Source organism: Salvelinus alpinus, chromosome 13 (genome assembly GCF_045679555.1).
Source record: "Salvelinus alpinus chromosome 13, SLU_Salpinus.1, whole genome shotgun sequence".
Classification (NCBI taxonomy): domain Eukaryota; kingdom Metazoa; phylum Chordata; class Actinopteri; order Salmoniformes; family Salmonidae; genus Salvelinus; species Salvelinus alpinus.
Window position 1 is genome coordinate 34,870,426 of NC_092098.1, and position 24,103 is coordinate 34,894,528.

General features: G+C 43.7%; 1 protein-coding gene across 2 annotated transcripts in view; it reads left to right on the forward strand.

Moving 5' to 3' along the window:
* LOC139537573 (roundabout homolog 3-like) overlaps window positions 1-24,103 on the forward strand; it is a 265,454-nt gene that overhangs the window by 231,702 nt on the left and 9,649 nt on the right. For both annotated transcript variants that reach the window (XM_071339042.1, XM_071339043.1), the window contains exons 9-20: window positions 1,420-1,622; window positions 5,014-5,095; window positions 6,621-6,789; window positions 14,071-14,237; window positions 14,533-14,654; window positions 15,126-15,342; window positions 15,977-16,101; window positions 16,768-16,945; window positions 17,256-17,492; window positions 18,436-18,475; window positions 18,853-18,992; window positions 23,539-23,826. In XM_071339042.1, the coding sequence (XP_071195143.1) occupies window positions 1,420-1,622; window positions 5,014-5,095; window positions 6,621-6,789; window positions 14,071-14,237; window positions 14,533-14,654; window positions 15,126-15,342; window positions 15,977-16,101; window positions 16,768-16,945; window positions 17,256-17,492; window positions 18,436-18,475; window positions 18,853-18,992; window positions 23,539-23,826 (1,968 nt within the window). The remainder of the gene's footprint in view (window positions 1-1,419; window positions 1,623-5,013; window positions 5,096-6,620; window positions 6,790-14,070; window positions 14,238-14,532; window positions 14,655-15,125; window positions 15,343-15,976; window positions 16,102-16,767; window positions 16,946-17,255; window positions 17,493-18,435; window positions 18,476-18,852; window positions 18,993-23,538; window positions 23,827-24,103) is intronic.

A 24,103-nucleotide genomic window follows, 5' to 3' on the forward strand; every position in this document is an offset into this window, starting at 1 on the left:
ACTGCACTGTAACTGCAGTTCAACTGCAAAATTATTATAGTAAAAAAAAAACGGTTATTTTGGACACAGTATTTGGAGCCTACTGCAGTTATACTGCATTCTAACTACAGTTATACTACAGTGTACTGCAGTTATACTGCACTCTGACTGCAAGGGTGTGGCTATCTAGCTACTATCAACAAGGGCTTTCTACGACACTGCCAAACCACACTGCTCACTTAACCCAAAAGCCAGCCGCACCAATGTGTCGGAGGAAACATGTCTGTCTAATAGAATGATGGTCAAAGATAAAGTATAAAAAATAAAGTCAAAATAAAACATAATAAAAAGTAAGTTTGAATGACGCTGAGGGGCAGTGTTTTTACAGCCAATGCCTGTTTGCCTGAGGCTGATGCCGTGCAGGTGTTTGTACACATGCATATACACATACTCTCATTCAAATACACACATGTAAATAGTGCCAGACATGCACTCAAACATATACAGTTGGCCTTGCTGTTATGATTTTAGTTGTCCCTGATGTCCTTTGTTTTTTTTGCATTCTTGTTTTCTGTTTTATTTTGTCTTTTTCTTTTTCTCATGAGTTAATTTTCTTGGTTGTTGGTGCATTGAGGGTGGGGAATAGAATGAAAAAAAATATTGGGAGAGGTGACTGTGGGAGGGGTCTTGGATGGTTGAGGGACAGCTATGGGGAACTGTGGGGGGATCTTGGAGGGTTCGCGTCCCCATTTTTTTGGGCCTTGTGGGAGATCTGTCGACGTGCCCTTGAGCAGGGCGTTGACACTGGATGCTTCTGTGTGTCGCTCTGAATGGGAGTCTGATGGATGGCTGGTGTGGTGTAGTTGTTGAGCGGCAAGTATATTGTATGTATTGGATATTCAATAAAAAAAATACAAAATAAAAACATTTTTAAATCACAGACCAGCTGATGACCGAAGTCACCTTACAAGCGCCCGGCCCACCACAAGGAGTCGCTAGAGTGCAATGGGACAAGGAAATCCCAGCCAGCCAAACCCTCCCCTAACCCTGACAATTGTGCGCCGTCTCATAGACACGGCCGGCTGTGACACAGCCTGGGATTGAAGTGACGCATCAAGCACGGCGATGCAGTGCCTTAAACCGCTGCGTCACTCAGGAGGCCCCTGGATTGGAGTATTTTAACAAGGCAGAGTGGCTGATGGCTTCAAGGTCTCTCCATGCTGCAAATGTTTAGGATACATTAACGTAACATGCCGTAACTGTTTATTACGATTAATTTATGTATATTAGTTGTTTTATGATCTCTAAGACAGCTTATCTCATGAATATATAGCAATGTGTTTGTATTCTGTAGCTGGTTGGTGGAGGATGGTCCTCCAAGAGAATACACTCAACTACACTCTCTTAACGTATCTCTCTCTCCTTCCCTCCCCCACACAGCATCCTCCGACCGAGTCCCACCCATCATCCGCCAAGGACCGACCAATCAAACGCTGGCGCCGGGCTCCATGGCCCATTTACAGTGCCACGTGATGGGCAACCCTCTGCCCAGCATTCAATGGGAGAAGGACGGCCAGAGGATCCTGGGAGACGAGCGTGTCAGCCTGATGGAGAACGGAATGTTCCAGATCATAAACCTGCAGGTACCTGAAAATAACTTACATAGTACGTTCCCAATAATTCTTAAGAACATAGAAAGAATGTTCCCAATAATGCTCATGAACGTTGCTAGAATGTTCCCATTGATTCTCTTTCCCTCCTCCTTCGTAAATGCCATCACTCCCTGGATATTAGTATATGAAATTAAACGCTTCACATTTCCTCTCAATGCACTCCAAGTCTCATCATGGCCAATCATCTGAGCTATTTCTCCTAGGTGATACTAAGCAACCGCATGCAGTCACAACTGAGTGCTGTTTCCAATGCAATCCAATCAACTTCTCAGCCTTAATGGTATTTAGCTTAATTTAATTCATTGTACTATTATGACTCACTGCCAGTCACAGCAATAGGCATAGCAGTTTTGAGATGCCACGGCAAAGTAACCTGTCCATTTGATATATTGATATTTACTCATTGAGCGTCATACAGGTCATACTAGCCTTCCACTCTAAAACACAACTCAGCAATCTAATGCAATCTAATTGAGAGGCAGATATTAATATTGGAATATCATACTGGCAGAGTGGCTTTTTTATGGTTTATGGGTGACTCAGTGATTTAGTGATTGGTGGTCGAGTTTCTGTGGCGTCATAAAGCTTAGCAGTGATGCATACTCGCCAAGGTAATGAACAAGTGCAATCGTTAGTGGTGGTATATGCACGGATAATGATATACATTCTACCAAGAGCCCTCTGGGGTTGTGGGCTGCACCTGCAGGTCACCGGAGTGTGTGGCTAGCTTCGGGGCCAGCTGACGCGTTAATTAATTGATTGTTGGGCCCAGAGTGATTAACGATCGCCATGACTTTAATTAAATCCTTGTAGGGGTTTTGAGAGAGGCAGAGAGGGAGAGACCGAGAAAGAAAAAAGATTAAGTCAAGCATCTCAATGTACCAACACATTTGTCATGCACTCAAGATGTAGAAAACACTCTTTGGTACTTCCTCTAATGACTGTATTAGAGAATTTCTCACATCTCGACTCGCCTCGACTAGATGGACTGTACTTATGGCCAATTCTATCTTTTTGAATCTTGGACACTGTCCCTGTTCGTTTTTAATTGCTCTCCTTCCCTTTTATCAGGGTGCACATCTTTTAACTAAAGCAGAGAGGGGCACAGGAAGTTGACTTCTGGTGGAGGGAGGAGAGGTGAGAGAGGAGGGTGGGGTGGAGAAGAGAGGGCAGGGGACCCGACCAGATGGTCTGTTTGTTCCTCTCTGTGACTGAAGAGATGCCCATTACCCCGGGACCAGAGCAAGAACGAGGGGGATGGAAAGAAAATAGAGGAGAAAGAAAGACATGATATTGAGATGAGATGAGAGAGAGAGAAACAGAACAAGTCAACGAAGATGCTACAATATAGAGAAAGAGTGCACTGGAGATGATATTAGAACAGCGGGGATGTGGAGAAAATAACAAACTCTTGCCTCCTTCATACATTTTTAACAATCTGTTTAGCGCAGCACCCAAAGCTGCCAACCATGATTAATAGTTAGATGCCCGACCGTTTACCCCTTCCCACTTCTCTCCTCCAATCACCAGTCACCAACATGGACCTGCCGCCACAGATAGCCATATCCTTGGCTGCCATACAGGCCCGTTCAGGGTCAGCCTGCCTATAGGAAGTGAGAAGGAAGAGTGATGTACTGTTGGACTTGGAGTCACCTCTCCTGTCTCTCTTGGGGCTTTTAGACAGGGCACTTAGACTTGTGTAATGCCAACGCTACTGCAACTGGCCAGCCACACACACACACACACACACACACACACACACACACACACACACACACACACACACACACACACACACACACACACACACACACACACACACACACACACACACACACACACACACACACACACACACACACACACACACACACACACACACACACACACACACACACACACACACACACACACACAGAGAGAAGTAGTGGATGGCATCCAAGCACCAACCACATTGCATTATATTGATTGCATTGTGTTGTCTCGCTCTGTGTTTTTGTAGTGTGCTTTGTATAATTAATTACCTTCGTTTTGAATAAGAGTGGTCTTAAATTAACCAAAAGGTCTGAAAACCTAGTTGGTAGTTTGAAATCTGTGTTTGTGTGATTGTGTAGCCCACTAACCTGCAAGCGGGTGGCCGTGAGCTGTCACCATCATTAGATCCTTGTCTGCAAATTAAAGTCTCTACATCTTCCACTGTTGTGAGCAATTTCTAGCCCCCGTCTAGCTCTGAGCTTCCCAATGAATTTTTAATGACCCACACTTACAGTCTCTCACACACACTCACACACACATGCACACACATGCGCGCGCACACACACACACGCACACACAAAGTTTCCCTTGCTAGTAGCATGGCTATGCATCATCAGCCTGGATCGCTGCTTACTATTGAGTGCTCAGTATGCAGCACAGTCAGAGCCACAGAAGTATGAAGTGCTGTATGAGCCGCAGAAGTCTGCAGACCCCCTCTGGTTACATATTCCACCTCTTTTCTACGTCATGTTCATTATGCCCAGCACAATACCATTGTCTACATAATGTGAACAGTCCTTTATCCTCCTTTAAACGTTGGGGTACAACAGTTGAACTAAGCTCATGAGGCATTTATAAGTTAGTGTTCTTTAAAAATCAATTGGTAAATATAATAAATGTATAAGTTCAAAAATTGATGTAGCAATGGCAGATTGCCCCTGAAAACTCTCACATTGGTACCAAAGGATCAGGGCCCATATTTGTAAAGTCTTTCAGAGTAGGAGTGCAAATCTATTATCAGTTTTGCCTTTTAGATCTTAATGAATACAATTACATGGACAGGGGGGACCTGATCCTAGATCAGAAACTCTAACCCGAGACGCTTTATGTGCACAGGCCCAGAGGTACTATAGTAAAAAAAAACTAAAATAACAGCACATACTGTATGCTCCAAACCCTTTTTGAGGAACTGTGGTTTCTCTATTAAGGGACTAGCTAACAGTGTTACAGCTACATGTGAGACTTCATTAACAGCAAAGTGTAATGTTACTCTTTATTAATGTTCATGGAACCATATGAGCGCAAATGTCCATATCCAACAACTATGTTCCAATAGAACATACTGTAAATAGAATACTTCCCCAATAACCATTATGAGAATAGTACTTATTAGATCAGAGCAATGCAACATATGGGTATCTTTGGGGAGATATACAGAATTATTATACATAGTTAACAGTCTTTGGAGACCATAGATTCTAGGTAGATGTTCATGTTTACTTATCTGGAAAGATTTGCTCCAGAACACCTGAATGTGAAAAGGCAAAGGCATTGTGCTTCTGTGCATATACACCGATGTTAACTAGGCCCTCTCTCTTGTTGCCAGGAAACCGACTCGGGGGCCTACACCTGCGTGGCTTCCAGCTCCAGCGGAGAAACGATGTGGAGCGGTGTACTCACTGTGAAAGGTAAATGCCCACACACGTACATGCGCGCGCACACACACACACACATGCACACGGACACAGTGAATGGTAAATCTACTGTAATAAACTCCTCCCTACAGTATTAGATTGCCTCTCTGCCATGTGATTGTCACATTGGCATGAAGGATCGGGAGACAGACGCAGGAATGCGTAATAGTTTTTATTCTTAAGCACAAATTACTGCGTGCCGTGTAAAGGCACGGGGAGGGATCCGTGACAGCAGCGCAACGACACCGGCCTCGAGGACAATCACAGGAATGCAGTGCAGGTCGATCAGGACCCGATGCAGCTGCTGAAGTTGCGTCGGACGGGCCAGTTGCTGCTGCAAAAGTTGTGGCGGCATCAGACGGACCAGTAGCAGTGGCGTCGGACGGACTAGTTGCAGCATCAGACGGACCAGTAGCAGTGGCGTCGGACGGACTAGTTGTAGCTGCCGAAGTTGCAGCAACGCCAGACGGTCCAGTCGCAGCATTGTCGGACGGGCCATTCCCGCTGTCTCCCTTAATGGTCAATTATTCTGTCACGTTGGTAACAATGATTTGGGAGACAGATGCAGGAATGTGTAATATATATATTTTTTAAATTAAGCCCAAATTACAGAGTGCCGTGTAGGCATGGGGACAAAGACCAAACAAACACTTAACAGAAACACAGGGTAGAAACCCAAACAAAAAAACGAGGAGTACCTTGAATAAATAACACACACGCATAATGATTAACACACAGGACGAGAACAATAATCATCTGTGCAATCCACAAGGGCACGAAAGCCCAAAACACACAGCACAGGTACTCACACGCACCAACGGACATTGTAACAATAATCGACCCCCTAAAGGAAACCAAAGGGCACATATATACAAATACGATCAGTGGGAATAGGGGCCAGGTGTGTTCCAGAGGGATCCGTGACAGTCATGCCCATATAAGATCATTGAATCAAGAAAAAAGGCAGAGGTCTTGTGATATTGTGGATGTAATCACACCTAGGGGCGTTGTTTGGCCCAAGGCGAAGCAGAGGGATGATGAGTTGGAATAAGTAGTGTCTTATTGCTGTTATGAAATGCTAATGTTTGATGAAGCTTGATAAGATGGTATTTAGTGCCTACTAATGCATCGTAAACCAACCAAGCCGAAACTCAGATAATTCACAACTAAACTGTTATTCAGCCAGTCCGTCAAAGTCAGTTACTGTGATCAGGGCTGTGGTGTCGGTTCCATTTCAACTCCTTATTGACAATAATGTCGCTTTTCAATTCGCAATTGACTGAATTGAAATGGAATTGACCGTATTGCATGAATGATTTATTCGTAACTCTTTAGCCCACAAAAGGGCCAGTGCTAGTCTTCCAAAAACAGTTATATTGAGAATGGTTGCACTACTACTAAATATAGGAGATCTACTACCATCCAGCTACCCTCTCATCCTCTGTCTCTGTTGTCTCTTTTTAAATGCATTTTAAATAAAGTTTGATTTGATACTTTGTGATTTTTTTGTGATTTTCAGAGAGTGGAGGTTCATTTGTGCCCCAGGCATCAGAACCCTTCCAGCTACCGGGACCTCCCCAGAAGCCTGTGGTGACCGACGTGACCCGCAACAGTGTCACCCTCACCTGGCAGCCCAACGCCCACGAGGGGGGGGCTGCCGTCACCTCCTACATCATCGAGGCCTTCAGGTGGGTGGAGTCGACAGTAGAAGATAGACCTGGGCCGCGTTCAGTAGGGCTCAACCTTGTGGTACATTCTGTAGAACAGACAGAAAGACAGATATGAAAACCAGTTTTTGTTAGAAGTAACACGTAACATCTGAAGACACACTTGCCCTAACACACATTTTCTATCCTCCAGCCCACTGTCCTCTCTCTAGCCAGAGGTTGCTGTGGGCAGCCATCCCTCATCCTTTCTTAATGGTGTGTCAGCACATGAGCCGTGTTAGCCGGGCATGACAGGCAGTAGGGCTCACACACACACACCCCTGCGGACACGCCGACTCTGACACCTTTCACATTCTAATCAACCCCAGCTAGGTTGGAGGCTGGCCCATGCTAACCCACTCCCCAAACATCCCAGCTGCCCCCACTTTGCTTTTATTCCACATCAAACAAATCAAAATCAAATCACATTTTATTGGTCGCATACACATATTTAGCAGATGTTATTGCGGGTGTAGCGAAATGCTTGTGTTCCTAGCTCCAACAGTTCAGTAATATCTAACAATTCACAACAATACACACAAATCTAAAAGTAAAAGAATGGAATTAAGAAATATTTAATATTAGGATATATATTATATATAATATTAGGACGAGCAATGTCAGTGTATGTGCATACGGCAGGTAGCCTAGTGGTTAGAGCATTGGACTTAATCCCCGAGGTGACAAGGTAAAAATCTGCCGTTCTGCCCCTGAACAAGGCAGTTAACCCACTGTTCCTAGGCCGTCATTGAAAATAAGAATTTGTTCTTAACTGACTTGCCTAGTTAAATAAAGGTAAAATAAAATAAATATATACAGTACCAGTCAAAATTTTGGACACACCTACTCATTCAAGGGTTTTTCTTTATACATCAAAACTATAAAATAACACATATGGAATCATGTAGTAACTAAGAAAGTGTTAAACAAATCAAAATACATTTTATATTTGAGATTCTTCAAAGTAGCCACCGTTTGCCTTGATGACAGCTTTGCATACTCTTGGCATTCTCTCAACCAGCTTCATAGTGCCGGCGCCGAAACGAGATGGCCGCCTCGCTTCGCGTTCCTTGGAAAATATGCAGTATTTTGTTTTTTTATGTGTTATTTCTTACATCGGTACCCCAGGTAATCTTAGGTTTCATTACATACAGTCGGGAGGAACTACTGAATATACGATTAACGTCAACTCATCATCGTTCCTACCAGGAATATGACTTTCCCGAAACGGATCCAGTGTTTTGCCTTCCACCCAATACAATGGATCTGATCCCAGCCGGCGACCCTGTGCGACGCCGTAAAAGGGGCAAACGAGGCGGTCTCCTGGTCAGGCTTCGGAGACGGGCACATCGCGCTCCACTCCCTAGCATACTACTCGCCAATGTCCAGTCTCTTGACAATAAGGTTGATGAAATCCGAGCACGGGTAGCATTCCAGAGAGACATCAGGGATTGCAACGTGCTCTGCTTCACGGAAACATGGCTAACTCAAGAGACGCTAACGGAGTCGGTGCAGCCAGCTGGTTTCTTCATGCATCGCGCCGACAGAAACAAACATCTTTCTGGTAAGAAGAGGGGCGGGGGGGTATGCCTTATGATTAACGAGACGTGGTGTGATCATCATAACAACACACAGGAACTCAAGTCATTCTGTTCACCTGATCTAGAACTCCTCACAATCAAATGTCGACCGCATTATCTACCAAGGGAATTCTCTTCGATCATAATCACAGCCGTATATATTCCCCCCCAAGCAGACACATCGATGGCCCTGAACGAACTTTATCTGACTCTTTGTAAACTGGAAACCACACACCCTGAGGCTGCATTCATCGTAGCTGGGGATTTTAACAAGGCTAATCTAAAAACAAAACTCCCTAAATTCTATCAGCATATCGATTGTGCTACCAGGGCTGGAAAAACCCTAGATCATTGTTATACTAATTTCCGCGACGCATATAAGGCCCTCCCCCGCCCCCCTTTCGGAAAAGCTGACCACGACTCCATTTTGTTGATTCCAGCCTACAAACAGAAACTAAAACAACAAGCTCCCGCGCTCAGGTCTGTTCAACGCTGGTCCGACCAATCTGATTCCACGCTTCAAGACTGCTTCGATCACGCGGATTGGAATATGTTCCGCATTGCGTCCAACAACAATATTGACGAATATGCTGATTCGGTGAGCGAGTTCATTAGGAAGTGCATTGACGATGTCGTACCCACAGCAACGATTAAAACATTCCCAAACCAGAAACCGTGGATTGACGGCAGCATTCGCGTGAAACTGAAAGCGCGAACCACTGCTTTTAACCAGGGCAAGGTGACCGGAAGCATGACCGAATACAAACAGTGTAGCTATTCTCTCCGCAAGGCAATCAAACAGGCTAAGTCCCAGTACAGAGACAAAATCGAGTCGCAATTCAACAGCTCAGACACAAGAGGTATGTGGCAGGGTCTACAGTCAATCACGGATTACAAAAAGAAAACCAGCCCCGTCGCGGACCAGGATGTCTTGCTCCCAGACAGGCTAAACAACTTTTTTGCCCGCTTTGAGGACAATACAGTGCCACTGACACGGCCTCCTACCATAACCTGCAGGCTCTCCTTCACTGCAGCCGAGGTGAGTAAAACATTTAAACGAGTTAACCCTCGCAAGGCTGCAGGCCCAGACGGCATTCCCAGCCGCGTCCTCAGAGCATGCGCAGACCAGCTGGCTGGTGTGTTTACGGACATATTCAATCAATCCTTATCCCAGTCTGCTGTTCCCACATGCTTCAAGAGGGCCACCATTGTTCCTGTTCCCAAGAAAGCTAAGGTAACTGAGCTAAACGACTACCGCCCCGTAGCACTCACTTCCGTCATCATGAAGTGCTTTGAGAGACTAGTCAAGGACCATATCACCTCCACCCTACCGGACACCCTAGACCCACTCCAATTTGCTTACCGACCCAATAGGTCCACAGACGACGCAATCGCAACCACACTGCACACTGCCCTAACCCATCTGGACAAGAGGAATACCCATGTGAGAATGCTGTTCATCGATTACAGCTCAGCATTTAACACCATAGTACCCTCCAAACTCGTCATCAAGCTCGAGACCCTGGGTCTCGACCCCGCCCTGTGCAACTGGGTCCTGGACTTCCTGACGGGCCGCCCCCAGGTGGTGAGGGTAGGTAACAACATCTCCACCCCGCTGATCCTCAACACTGGGGCCCCACAAGGGTGCGTTCTGAGCCCTCTCCTGTACTCCCTGTTCACCCACGACTGCGTGGCCATGCACGCCTCCAACTCAATCATCAAGTTTGCGGATGACACTACAGTGGTAGGCTTGATTACCAACAACGACGAGACGGCCTACAGGGAGGAGGTGAGGGCCCTCGGAGTGTGGTGTCAGGAAAATAACCTCACACTCAACGTCAACAAAACAAAGGAGATGATTGTGGACTTCAGGAAACAGCAGAGGGAGCACCCCCCTATCCACATCGACGGGTCAGTAGTGGAGAAGGTGGAAAGTTTTAAGTTCCTCGGTGTACACATCACGGACAAACTGAATTGGTCCACCCACACAGACAGCGTCGTGAAGAAGGCGCAGCAGCGCCTCTTCAACCTCAGGAGGCTGAAGAAATTCGGCTTGTCACCAAAAGCACTCACAAACTTCTACAGATGCACAATCGAGAGCATCCTGTCGGGCTGTATCACCGCCTGGTACGGCAACTGCTCCGCCCACAACCGTAAGGCTCTCCAGAGGGTAGTGAGGTCTGCAGAACGCATCACCCGGGGCAAACTACCTGCCCTCCAGGACACCTACACCACCCGATGTCACAGGAAGGCCATAAAGATCATCAAGGACAACAACCACCCAAGCCACTGCCTGTTCACCCCGCTATCATCCAGAAGGCGAGGTCAGTACAGGTGCATCAAAGCAGGGACCGAGAGACTGAAAAACAGCTTCTATCTCAAGGCCATCAGACTGTTAAACAGCCACCACTAACATTTAGCGGCCGCTGCCAACATACTGACTCAACTCCAGCCACTTTAAAAATGGGAATTGATGGAAATTATGTAAAAATGTACCACTAGCCACTTTAAACAATGCCACTTAATATAATGTTTACATACCCTACATTACCCATCTCATATGTATATACTGTACTCTATATCATCTACTGCATCTTGCCATCTTTATGTAATACATGTACCACTAGCCACTTTAAACTATGCCACTTTATGTTTACATACCCTACAGTACTCATCTCATATGTATATACCGTACTCTATACCATCTACTGCATCTTGCCTATGCCGTTCTGTACCACCACTCATTCATATATCTTTATGTACATATTCTTTATCCCTTTACACTTGTGTGTGTATAAGGTAGTAGTTGTGGAATTGTTAGGTTAGATTACTTGTTGGTTATTACTGCATTGTCGGAACTAGAAGCACAAGCATTTCGCTACACTCGCATTAACATCTGCTAACCATGTGTATGTGACTAATAAAATTTGATTTGATTTGATTTGATGAGGTAGTCACCTGGAAGGAATGCATTTCAATTAACAGGTGAGCCTTGTTAAAAGTTAAGTTGTGGAATTTCTTTCTTTCTTAATGCATTTGAGCCAATCAGTTGTGTTGTGACAAGATAGGGTTGGTATACAGAAGATAGCCCTATTTGGTAAAAGACCAAGTCCATATTATGGCAAGAACAGCTCAAATAAGCAAAGAGAAACATCATTACTTTAAGACATGAAGGTCAGTCATTTCGGAAAATTTTAAGAACTTTGAAAGTTTCCTCGAATGCAGTTTCAAAAATCATCAAGCGCTATGATGAAACTGGGTCTCATGAGGCCTGCCACAGGAAAGGAAGACTCAGAGTTGCCTCTGCTGCAGAGGATAAGTACATTAGAGTTAACTGCACCCTAGATTGCAGCCTTCACAAAGTTCAAGTAACAGACACATCTCGACATCAACTGTTCAGAGGAAACTACGTTTTGCTGCAAAGAAGCGATTACTAAAGGACACCAATAAGAAAAAGAGACTTGCTTCGGCCAAGAAACACAAGCAATGGACATTAGACTGGTGGAAATCTGTCTTTGGAGTCCAAATGTGCAATTTTTGGTTCCAACCGCTGTGTTTTTGTGAGACGCAGAGTAGGTGAACGGATAATCTCCGCATGTGTGGTTTCCACCGGGAAACATGGAGGAGGAGGTGTGATGGTGTATTGCTGGTGACACTGTCTGTGATTTATTTTGAATTCAAGGCACACTTAACCAGCATGGCTACCCCATCATTCCACAGTGATACGCCATTGCATCTGGTTTGAGCTTAGTGGAACTATCATTTGATTTTCAACAGGACTATGACCCAAAACACATCTCCAGGCTGCGTAAGGGCTATTTGATGGAGTGATGGAGTGCTGCATCAGATGACCTGGCCTCCACAATCACCCGACCTCAACCCAACTGAGATGGTTCGGGATGAGTTGGACCGCAGAGTGAAGGAAAAGCAGCCAAGAAGTGCTCAGCATATGTGGGAAATCCTTAAATTATGTTGGAAAAGCATTCCAAGTGACTACCTCATGAAGCTGGTTGAGAGAATGCCACGAGTTTTCAAAGCTGTCATCAAGGCAAAGGTGAGCTACTTTGAAGAATCCTAAATATAAAATATATTTTGATTTGTTTAACACTTTTTTGGTTGCTACATGATTTCATATGTGTTATTTCATAGTTTTGATGTCTTGATTATTATTCTACAATGTAGAAAATAGTCCAAATAAAGAAATACCCTTGAATGAGTAGGTGTGCCCAAACTTTTTACTGTACTGTATTTATATATATATATATATGTATTTGTGTGTTTTAAATTACCTAGGCAAGTCAGTTAAGAACAAATTCTTATTTACAATGACGGCCTACTGGGGAACAGTGTGTTAACTGCCATGTTCAGGGGTAAAACGACAGATTCTTACCTTGTCAGCTTGGGGATTTGATCCAGCAACTTTTCGGTTACTGGCACAATGCTCTAACCACTGGGCTATCTGCCGCCCCTATCTACTCTGTTTAGAGTACATGTACAGTTGAAGTCGGAAGTTTACCATCTACTGCACACTTAGCCAAATACATTGAAACTCAGTTTTTCACAATTCCTGACCTTTAATCCTAGAAAAATTCCCTGTCTTAGGTCAGTTAGGGTCACCACTTTATTTTAAGAATGTGCAATGTCAGAATAATAGTAGAGAGAATTATTTATTTCAGCTTTAATTTCTTTCATCACATTCCCAGTGGGTCATAAGTTTACATACACTCAATTAGTATTTGGTAGCGTTGCCTTTAAATTGTTTAACTTGGGTCAAACGTTTTGGGTAGCCTTTCACAAGCTTCCCTCAATAAGTTGGTTGAATTTTGGCCCATTCCTCCTGACAGAACTGGTGTAACTGAGTCAGGTTTGTAGGCCTCCTTGCTCGCACACACTTTTTCAGTTCTGCCCACAAATGTTCTATAGGATTGAGGTCAGGGCTTTGTGATGGCCACTCCAATACATTGACTTTGTTGTCCCCTAGGATAGGGGGCAGCATTTTCACGTTTGGATGAAAAGCATACCCAAATTCAACTTCCAGCTACTCATCCCCAGAAGATAAGATATGCATATTATTAGTAGATTTGGATAGAAAACACTCTGAAGTTTCTAAAACTGTTTGAATCATGCCTGTGAGTATAACATAACTTATTTAGCAGGCGGAACCCCGAGAACAAACCATTCATTTAATCTAAATAAGAAGAGTCAGGAGAGGAAAATGCAAACGGGACCGTCAAAGCCAAAGAAGATCAAATTGTTTCCCTCTACCTTCATCACATGCGTTGTTCACAAGATTTATCACATGTATTTATTACAGAGCGAAATAGTATCATTATGCAAGTGATCTCACACATTTTAACAAAAACAAGCCATTTTAAAAGGACAAAAAAAAATGAAGACTTGACATAAACACAGCTGGCATTATTGTTATTGTAATCAGAATGAAGACAGTGAATAATAGTTTGTCACTATAGGGTAATGACATCGTTGTCACTATAGGGTAATGACATCGTTGTCACTATAGGGTAATGACATCGTTGTCACTATAGAGTAATGACATCATTGTCACTATAGAGTAATGACATCGTTGTCACTATAGGGTATAAGGAAGGCTTGCCTTGCACAGTAACTTTACTAACATAATTGGAAATGACACGACATCATTGTCTGTGGTCTCTTACTCTAGCCAATCAGCAGGCAGTACGTGGCAAACGGTGGCTGACCTGGTAAAGTTGGAGAAACACACTGTCAGCGGTCTCTTTCCCAACACCATCTACCTGTTCATCGTCCGAGCGGTCAACGCCTACGGGCTGAGTGACCCCAGCCCCATCTCTGAGCCCGTCCGCACACAAGGTCAGTACCTGGGAGGGGATATAACAGCTTTACTGGACATTTACTATGAAAGACAATTGAAAAAAATTGTAAGCATTACAAGGTGGTTGTTAGTGTAGAGAGAGCGTGAAAACTTTAAAAGTGAAAACTTTTTTCTCTCAAATTTTGAGGCATTTCATCATGAAAGCATGGTGGTCTGAAGGCTTCATAAAAACGATTTTGATTATTTCAATCAAGTGTATGTGAGCTACAGTAAGCATCTACTATAGTTTTATGATTATTTTGTGTCTGATGTTTGTTAATGTTGTGTTTGCAGATGTGAGTCCTACAGGTCAGGGAGTGGACCACAGGCAGGTCCAGAGAGAGTTGGGAGAGGTGGGTGTTCATCTTCAGGAGCCTATCACACTCACTGCCTCCAGTGTTCAAGTATCATGGACGGTGAGTACCCTGACCTGAGTTTTTGACATATTCTTTCACAGGAGAAATACCATATGTAACGATGTGCGCTGAGAGTCGGGAAGAAAGTTCAGGTAGTGTGTGTTTTAATAAATAAACACAACATAATACAAAACAAGAAACACTAACAGCACACAGACATGAAACTGAAACAGAAACAATGAGGGAAGGAACCAAAGGGAGTGACATATATAGGAAAGGTAATCAGGAAAGTGATGAGTCTAGGTGAATCTGACGACCTGCAGGTGAGCGTAACGATGGTGACAGGTGTGCGCCATAACGAGCAGCCTGCTGACCAAGAGGCCGGAGAGGGAGCACACGTGACACCATCCGTTGTACTTTCACACTCTGGAATGTTTTTTACTGTATATCCATTTCCAAGGGCAGTAAACTGTCATTCATACATTTCTCTTTTTTTCTCTCTTTCCCCCCCTTTCTTCTGTCCCTCCCCAGGTAGACCGTCAGTCCCAGTACATCCAGGGCTACCGGCTCCTCTACCGGCCCAGCGGTGGCACCTGGCAGCTGCAGGATATCAAGGCCCCGTCAGAGCGCCTGGCCGTGGTCGCCGACCTGCTCACAGGCACAGAGTATGAGATCAAGATCCGGCCCTACTTCGACGAGTTCCAGGGCAAGGACAGTCGGCTGCTGCTGATCAGAACAGCAGCGGAAGGTAAGACTGGCTAGAAGCTACTGATACTCACAACTTCTGATGAGACTGACACAAGCCCTTTTGAGACCGAGGCTCTCCTAATATGGACATGGTACACTTGAGATAGCCTATGTCCATAATGGAGGGAATGGTGGGTAACAAGGGTTTTAAAATAGGTTTTTCTCAATGGGATTTCCAGGTTCAAATAAAGGCTTTTAAAGTGGCGATTGATTGTTTATACTCAGTCGTTGCTGTCAAAGAAAATGTGCCCTCAGTCAATTCACCCAGCAAAATAAGGGTGAAATACAAAATACATTCTAGAAGTGGTTTTTAAATAAAACTTTTTAGTACTTGTCTTGGAACATTTTGAGGACTCTGGCTTTTTGAAAATAGCTAGCTGTTCAGGAGCCTCTAGGAGTCACATCACAGTCGAAGCAATTGGATTGCAATTCCCAACACCTGTGTGACCTTTACATCCTGTTATGAAGACGAAGCACTGTTTATAGTTCAATAACCATTTGATGGCATTTGATGGAGTCGGCCATTTTCATCAATCTCAAATCATATTTTCGCTATTTTACCAAATGCCCCTATTTCATTTTTTCTATATCAGTTGGGTTTTTTTCACACCTTGCTCATATCTCTTCTCCTGCAGTCCCAAGCGCCCCTCCCAGAGCAGTCACCGTGGTTACAGTGAAGCTGAGCAACAGCTCCAGTATTAGTGTGTCCTGGGAGCCTCCTCCCGCCGACATTAAGAATGGAATAATCCAGGAGTACAAGGTATGCTGACTGAACCAGAGAAAATGGCATGATGATTGGATCTGTCCAAAAACGTGCATCCATAGGGGTGGTATTTTCATATAAACAAAATGGACATTACAGAATAATAGTTACATAATTACGACATAGTTTCTTTGGGATTCATTAAAACAAGTAATTGGAAACAAAGGAGTTGCTATGAATTGTTTTGAATTCTTTGAAGCAAGTACCAGAAAGTACCCATAGTTACCAAATAAGTATCAAACAGGACTGTAAAATAAATTGTGTCTATATAATGACTGCCTCAGAGTCACAACAGGCAGTCCTAATAGCATGTTGACGTTTACTGTCATGAGTCTCGTCCTGGAGGCAGAACTGAGTGATTTCTTCTTAGATAGGCCAGCTACAATATCAAAATTGTCTATATTGTAAAAAATATATAAAAACTAAAATTGTTTTTTTTATCTTCATTTAAGGTTAGGGTTAGTTGTTAGGGTTAGCAGTGTGGTTAAGATTAGTGTTAGGTTAGGTTTAAAATCAGATTTTATGACTTTGTGGCTGTGCAGAGCTGCCTTCAGAACAAGATCCATGACGGAAAAAAACGCTAACCTGCCTCCTAATTTGGACACTGCAAATTTGACCTCTTCCATCTCTCACACCAACTCACCGTCCTCCAACCATCAACAGGTGTGGTGTGTGGGCAATGACACCCAGACCCGCTACCACATCAACACCACCGTGGATGGCACTGTCCTCTCCACCGTACTCAAGGGGCTGCTGCCAGGCATCCTGTACCAGGTGGAGGTGGCAGCGGTGACCAGCGCCAGAGTGGGCATCCACAGCCAGCCTGTGTCCGTCCTCATCAGTGAGTCCCCCCAGAACCACAAGCTAGCAGAATTAGACATTTCAGTTCTGCGATATCAAGGAGATAGTGGGGGTAGCTAAAATTACTGAAATTATTGCTAAGCATTTTTTAAATAACATTTAAATGTTTGGTCATTTAGCAGACACTCTTATCTAGAGCGATTTACAGGAGCAATTAGGATTAAGTTCCTTGCTCAAGGGCACATCGACAGATTTTTCACATATTCGGCTCAGGGATTCGAGGTTGGTTATAACACTTACCAGGTAAAAGTTAAATATCACTTCACTAACTACTTGCCGCTCTCCTTCAGAGCTGCCAGTGGAGGCACCGTCAGTGCCCGGTACCGGGGGAGGCGTGGAGGGTGATGAGAGCAGCGTGAGCCTGGCCGAGCAGATTACTGACGTGGTGAAGCAGCCGGCGTTCATCGCTGGGATCGGCGGGGCCTGCTGGGTCATCCTCATGGGTTTCAGCGTGTGGATCTACTGCCGCCGCAAGAAGAGGAAGGAGCTTAGTCACTATACCGCATCGTTCAACTACACGCCTGCTGGTACTTTACACACTTTATATGATGCAATCTTTACACACCACTTAATGTTACTTTACCACAATATCAAATAAGTATGTTGTACCATATCAATTATTCTACTGCACTTTACAAAAGGCTACTATTATACCTTAAAGTTACCTAACAAAATATTTACTTATTGCATTCTAATATATTGGCAAACTTGCACTTTACAATGGAGTGCAATGGAGAAGAAACTTCTGTTTTCTCTTTTCAAACCTGGTTGAATTACTATTTTTACACTGTAGGCACCTGAAACTTACCAAAAGTGACATAGTAAACGAGAATCACCTGCCTCCAAACAAATTCATTTGAATTCTTCTGAATTCGTAATACTTTTTTTATTTTTTTATCTACATTTCAGTTTAGATGTTTTACTTGTTGTGCAGTTGTAAATCAAACAAATCCTTGTGTGAACACCAAAATAGTCTTTCGATGCATTAAAGGGGCCATCTGCAGTTGCTACATCCGTTTTCGGGCTTATAACTTAATGATATGTACCCATTGATTCTTGAAGAATATAACATATACGGTAAATGGATCGCAAGCTTTGTTCAACTGTCATACCCCATCAGAACCCAAAATATAAGGTTGCTTTACTCAAATGTTTGAAACAAAGCAAATGTAAACAAACACTATACAGCCTGAAAACATGGTTAGAACTATAATTTTGATATCATGGACGGTCAGTACTTGCATCCATAGCTTTGTCTATGAATTTGAGAGTGGTTACATTTCTCCAGCCCCATCCCTGAGCCTATTACTGAAACAGAATATGAATGCGCTTTGTTATTTTTTCAAATGCTGATTCCTGCTTTAGGGGTGCCAATATATTACAGCGAAATGTACCATACTGCACTGTGGCAACCTTACTGTATTTTACCTTGCCATTCACACCTGAATGCACATTTAATTTTCTCTGCAGTTGGCTTTCCACATGGAGAGGCATCTGGACTTAATGGAAGGTAAGGATCCCTGTTTATGTAATTTCAAGTTGACTTTCACATTCTTATATTAGACCTTTTTTTGTAAAGTGATGAGAACAAAGTTGTGGATTGGCATCAGATATGATCATAGTGTACATATTATTGTACACATGTACATATTACCTCAATTACCTTGTCTAACCGGTGCCCCCACACATTGACTCTGTACCGGTACCCTCTGTATATAGCCTCGCTATTGTTATTTTACTACTGCTCTTAAATTATTTGGTACTTTTATTTCTTATTTCTCGTAGGTATTTTTCTTAAAACTGCATTGTAAGCATTTCACTGTAAGGTGTTGTATTGGGCGCATGTGACAAATAGAAATGGATTTGATTTGATGAATGATGTTTTAGGCCTGGCATGCTGGGTGGCAACATGGGCAACTACCCATGGCTGGCAGACTCTTGGCCCACCACCAACCTGGTCCACAGTGGCAAGGAGGCTGTCAACTGCTGCACCTCCAAACATGACACGGCAGAGAGATACTACAATGGTATGAGACACAGCATGATTCTGCTCACGATGGCCATTTTGTTTTGTACACAACCAGGGATTATCTCTTCAATGCCTTTTGGTCTAGTCTCAGTCTTTGAAGAAACCTCAATGTATAGTTGCCCTCTGCACGCGATATAAACTTGAATGGTATACTACGGGGCTGCCAGCATGCACGCATTTTGCGTACCAACTACGCAATTCTCTGTCCATGCAGGTACGAGTTCCGAGTTAAAAGTATGCAGAAATTAATAGGGCCTGATTTTTTTTTTATATATCTTTTTTTAATAAAAAATTTATCCACTGAGTAAATCTAACAGCAGTTCACTCGCATTTGCTAGTGAAAGAAAGAATACCCTCTCGCTAGGGACAGAGGTCCCAGGCAGAGCCAGGTAGCGCCTTGCTAACATGGCAATATGAGGGTAAATTAACTCTTTGGTCTTCCACCATGTAAGTGGATCAGCATCCAGGGGACCTTGACCTTTGACTTGGTTCCCTGCTCCTGGGTCGTGAACAACTCTCCAAAAAGCTCAGTCATGGCAGACTTATTTTCTGAAGGAGAACCCCTGTCGCCTGGCTTGACCCTGCAGAATTAAATTAGATGAAAATACTATCTCTGAAGTGGCTTTAAAAATATGATTTGTTGTTAGAAATATATATCAGACACTATTATGACAATACAATTATTACCTTATAATGAATTGTTAAATCACTAATTAATAAAATAATACATGTCACATTAACAAAATAAATACAATACCTGTTGTATATTGGTCACAATCTCTGCTGTAAGTTCATAGTAGACTCTCAGATGAGCAGCAGCATCCAGGTGCAGCAGGGACTTGAACCGGGGGTCCAAAGCGGTGCTCTTGTGTAAGAAGTCTTGGACCAGGGTCATCATATCTAGGCTCCAGGTTAACTCTGATAGCAGTCTTGACATCCCTTAATGCGGGTTCATCTTCATCAGATGCCACCATTGATTTCAGGATCATTGTTTTCATAGGCAGGACCATGGAAACTGATGGAATGCTCTCAGTGCAGATCAGTGTTGTGACTGTTTTGAGAGGTTTGCACACTTTGATAACTTCCGTTGCTAGTCTTATGTTATTTTCAAACAGTCACAATATCTTTGACATTCTTCCTCACAGCTTGATCAGTCAGTGTAGAATACACCGCAACTTTCTGCTCAAGGTATCTCTCAACCATGTCATGGCTTGAATTCCATCTAGTAGGGACATCTTGGATTAGTTTGTGGTTTGGCAGCTCCAGCATCTCCTGTTTTGTCTTGAAAACATGTGCAGCAGTTGTGCTTTTATGAAAGAGGGATACCACCTTCCTGATCTTTGCTAGGAGGCAAGAGACTGGATTCACTGACATTGCTTTTTGAGATGCTAGATTAATAACGTGAGCAAAGCATCCTATCTGTGGCCCCAGTCCAGCTAGCGCAACTGTTTACAATATTTCTAGTGTTGTCAGTGGTCACAGGAATCGTTACATTATTCCTCTCCAACTTCCACACTGCAACTACTGCCCTTAGCTCTTCCCCCAAGTTTACACTGTTGTGACTACTCTCAAGGGGACGTGTTTGAAAGAGATGGCTTTTTATCTCCCACTCTGCCATAATGAAATGAGCCGTTACAGTATGGTAGCTCTAGACGTCCAACTGTCTGTTGTTAGAGCAACAGACCTCATTCCTGACAACTTGCTCTCAAGTTTTTTTTGTTGTTGTTGTATAAGGCAGGTATTCATGTCTGGGCAAAATGGAAGGAATAGTGAAGCATTCTGCATTCTCTACCACAGAGAAGGGTCTCATATCTGCCGCTATGAATTTTGCCTTCGCTCCGTTGATTTCTTTAGCCCTACCGGAGTCAGCCGCATATTGTTGCGTGAAGGCTGTGGGGAGAAGTGGTTGCCGATTGGTTGCCGTTTCATTTTTTCGCCTAGTCACACTGATTGGCATTTTGGGGTGATGTCGGCGCAAATGAGTAGTCATGTTAATCGTATTGCCACTCGAATAGGCTATCAGCAATGAACAGAGCATACATGTTGTAGAAGTTTTATCCACCACTCGTTGGCAATCCCCGTTATAGTTTACAGGGAAACTGAAATGTTCCCAGACGGCAGACCTGAATGATACTGGGGCGTCTTCTAGTTGTGGCTCGCCAATGCTTGCCATGTTGCTCCTTTGCATTTAGCTAACTGCTAATTCCTTCATAAGATAATCGCTGCTACGACGGTCTCTCAGCTCTGTTCTCGCTGGAGTAAAATAACTAATGAGCAGAGCTGCAGACAACTATAAACAACTTTATTACTATGTGGATATTTTTCCCACGCTAATTTATACGCCATTGGTTTATGCAATAGTATTTTTTTTACAATTAAATATACTGTATATATATACACATATATTTTCCTAGCTATAATATATGATTAATGTATTGTTTTTAAAAAATATGTTTTTCGTTGTAATTAGATGGGGTGGCAGGTAGCCTAGTGGTTAGAGTGTTGGGCCAGTAAACGAAAGGTTGCTGGATCGAATCCCCGAGCTGACAGGGTAAAAATCTGTCGTTCTACCCCTGAACAAGGCAGTTAACCCACTGTAAATAAGAATTTGTTCTTAAGTGACTTGCCTCGTGAAATATATTGTTTGTGACTTTTACCATATGTGTAAATGGAATGCTGTCAAGAAATAAAGCGAGCGTTCTACGCGCATGAGTTGATTCTTCAATTTCCCGCGTGCATCTGGTACTCTAAAATGTTGGACAGGGTTGGCAGGTCTGAATAGCTTCTGCAAACCAAACAGGTTGAATTGTTGTACTTTTATATTTTATTGTGCTTACTGTATCCTGTATACAGTGCATTCGGAAAGTATTCAGACCCCTTCCCTTTTTCCACATTTTGTTACGTTACAGCCTTATTCTAACATGGATTAAATCATTTTTTCCTCATCAATCTACACACAATACCCCATAATGATGAAGCAAAAACAGTTTTTTAGAAAAACTGAAATAACTTATTTACATAAGTATTCAGACCTTTTGCTATGAGACTCAAAACTAAGCTCCGGTGTATCCTGTTTCCATTGATCATCCTTGATGTTTCTACAACTTGATTGGAGTCCACTTGTGGTAAATTCAATTGATTGGACATGATTTTTAAAGGCACCCACCTGTCTATATACACAGTTGACAGTGCATGTCGGAGCAAAAACCAAGCCATGAGGTTGAAGGAATTGTCTGTAGAACTCCGAGACAGGATTGTGTCAAGGCACAGATCTGGGGGAAGAGTACCATTTTTTTCAGCATTGAAGGTCCCCAAGAACACAGTGGCCTCCATCGTTCTTAAATGGAAGAAGTTTGGAACCAGCAAGACTCTCCCTAGAGCTGGCCACCCGTCCAAACTGAGCAATCGGGGGAGAAGGGCCTTGATCAGGTCCCCGATGGTCACTCTGACAGAGGTCTAGAGTTCCTCTCTGGAGATGGGAGAACTTTCCAGAAAAACAACCATCTCTGCAGCACTCCACCAATCAGGCCTTTATGGTAGAGTGGCCAGACGGAAGCCACTCCTCAGTAAAAGGCACAGGACAGCCCACTTGGAATTTGCCAAAAGGCACCTAAAGGACTCTCAGACCATGAGAAACAAGATTCTCTGGTCTGATGAAACCAAGATTGAACTCTTTGGCCTGAATGCCAAGTGTCACATCTGGAGGAAACCTCCTGGCACCATCCCTACGGTGAAGCATGGTGGTGGCAGCATCATGCTGTGGGGGTGTTTTTCAGCGGCAGGGACTGGCAGACTAGTCACGATCGAGGGAAAGATGAATGGAGCGAAGTATTTAAGAGATCCTTGTTGAAAACCTGCTCCAGAGTGCTCAGGACCTCAGACTGGGGCGAAGGTTCACCTTCCAACAGGACGACAACCCTAAGCACACAACCAAGACAATGCAGGAGTGGCTTTGGGACAAGTTTCTGATTGTCCTTCAGTGGCCCAGCCAGAGCCCGGACTTGAACCCAATCGAACATCTCTGGAGAGACCTGAAAATAGCCTTGCAGCGATGCTCCCCATCCAACCTGACAGAATTTAAGAGGATATGCAGAGAAGAATTGGAGAAACTTCCCAAATACAGGTGTGCCAAGCTTGTAGCGTCATACTCAAGAAGAGTCAAGGCTGTAATCGTTGCCAAAGGTGCTTCAACAAAGTACTGAGTAAAGGGTATGAATTCTTATGTAAATGTGATATTTAAGTTTTTTATTTCTAAAAACCAGCTTTTGCTTTGCTTTGTATTGTGTGTAGATTGATGAGGGGAAAAACACATTTGAATCCATTTTAGAATAAGGCTGTAACGTAACAAAATGTGGAAAAAGTCTGAATTCTTTCCGAATACACTGTATGTCATGGTAACTGTTTTGGGTAATACAAGAATCGCTTAACTCACATAACAATACTAACTCTGCAGTTAGTTGAATAACAAATTAATTTTCATTACCATAAGTCAGTCACCTGTCACCTGAATCTGACTTCTCACTTCTGACCCCTCTCACCATCAGAAGCGGGCATCTCTAACTACTTGAACCAGACAGAGAAGTACAGCACGGGCAGCTCCAACGAAGGTCCTATCTACAGCACCATCGACCCCAACGCCGAGGACCTGCGGAGCTTCAACAGCCCCTACTCCTCCACCACGCCCTACGCCAGCACTCCCATCATGCCCTTCACCAACCAGGCACTCCATGGCTCTCACAGCCCCACAGAGCAAGATGGCGGTCACTGGATCACCCAGCCCGCCGGACCCTCTTCCCAGTACGCCCAGCCCGAGCGCTGCAGGACGGACTGCGGTAAGACAGTGTTTAAGACTGTGTTTCCATTGGTAAATGGTTCAGTGTGGGGCACCAAGACCCCAAAGCAACATTCACAAAATGTAAACATAATAACTGGAGGCACCTTGACATTTTTGGAGCCATGAAACCATATTATGGTACCTACTAGCTAGCAACAAGAGAGGTAGTGGTGGCTAACCTACTGTGTAACACTGATTCATGTCTCCAAAAATGACAAGGGATCTCCAGTTATGTTTCCATTTTGCGGTTTGTGACATATACCTTTTTCAAGAAT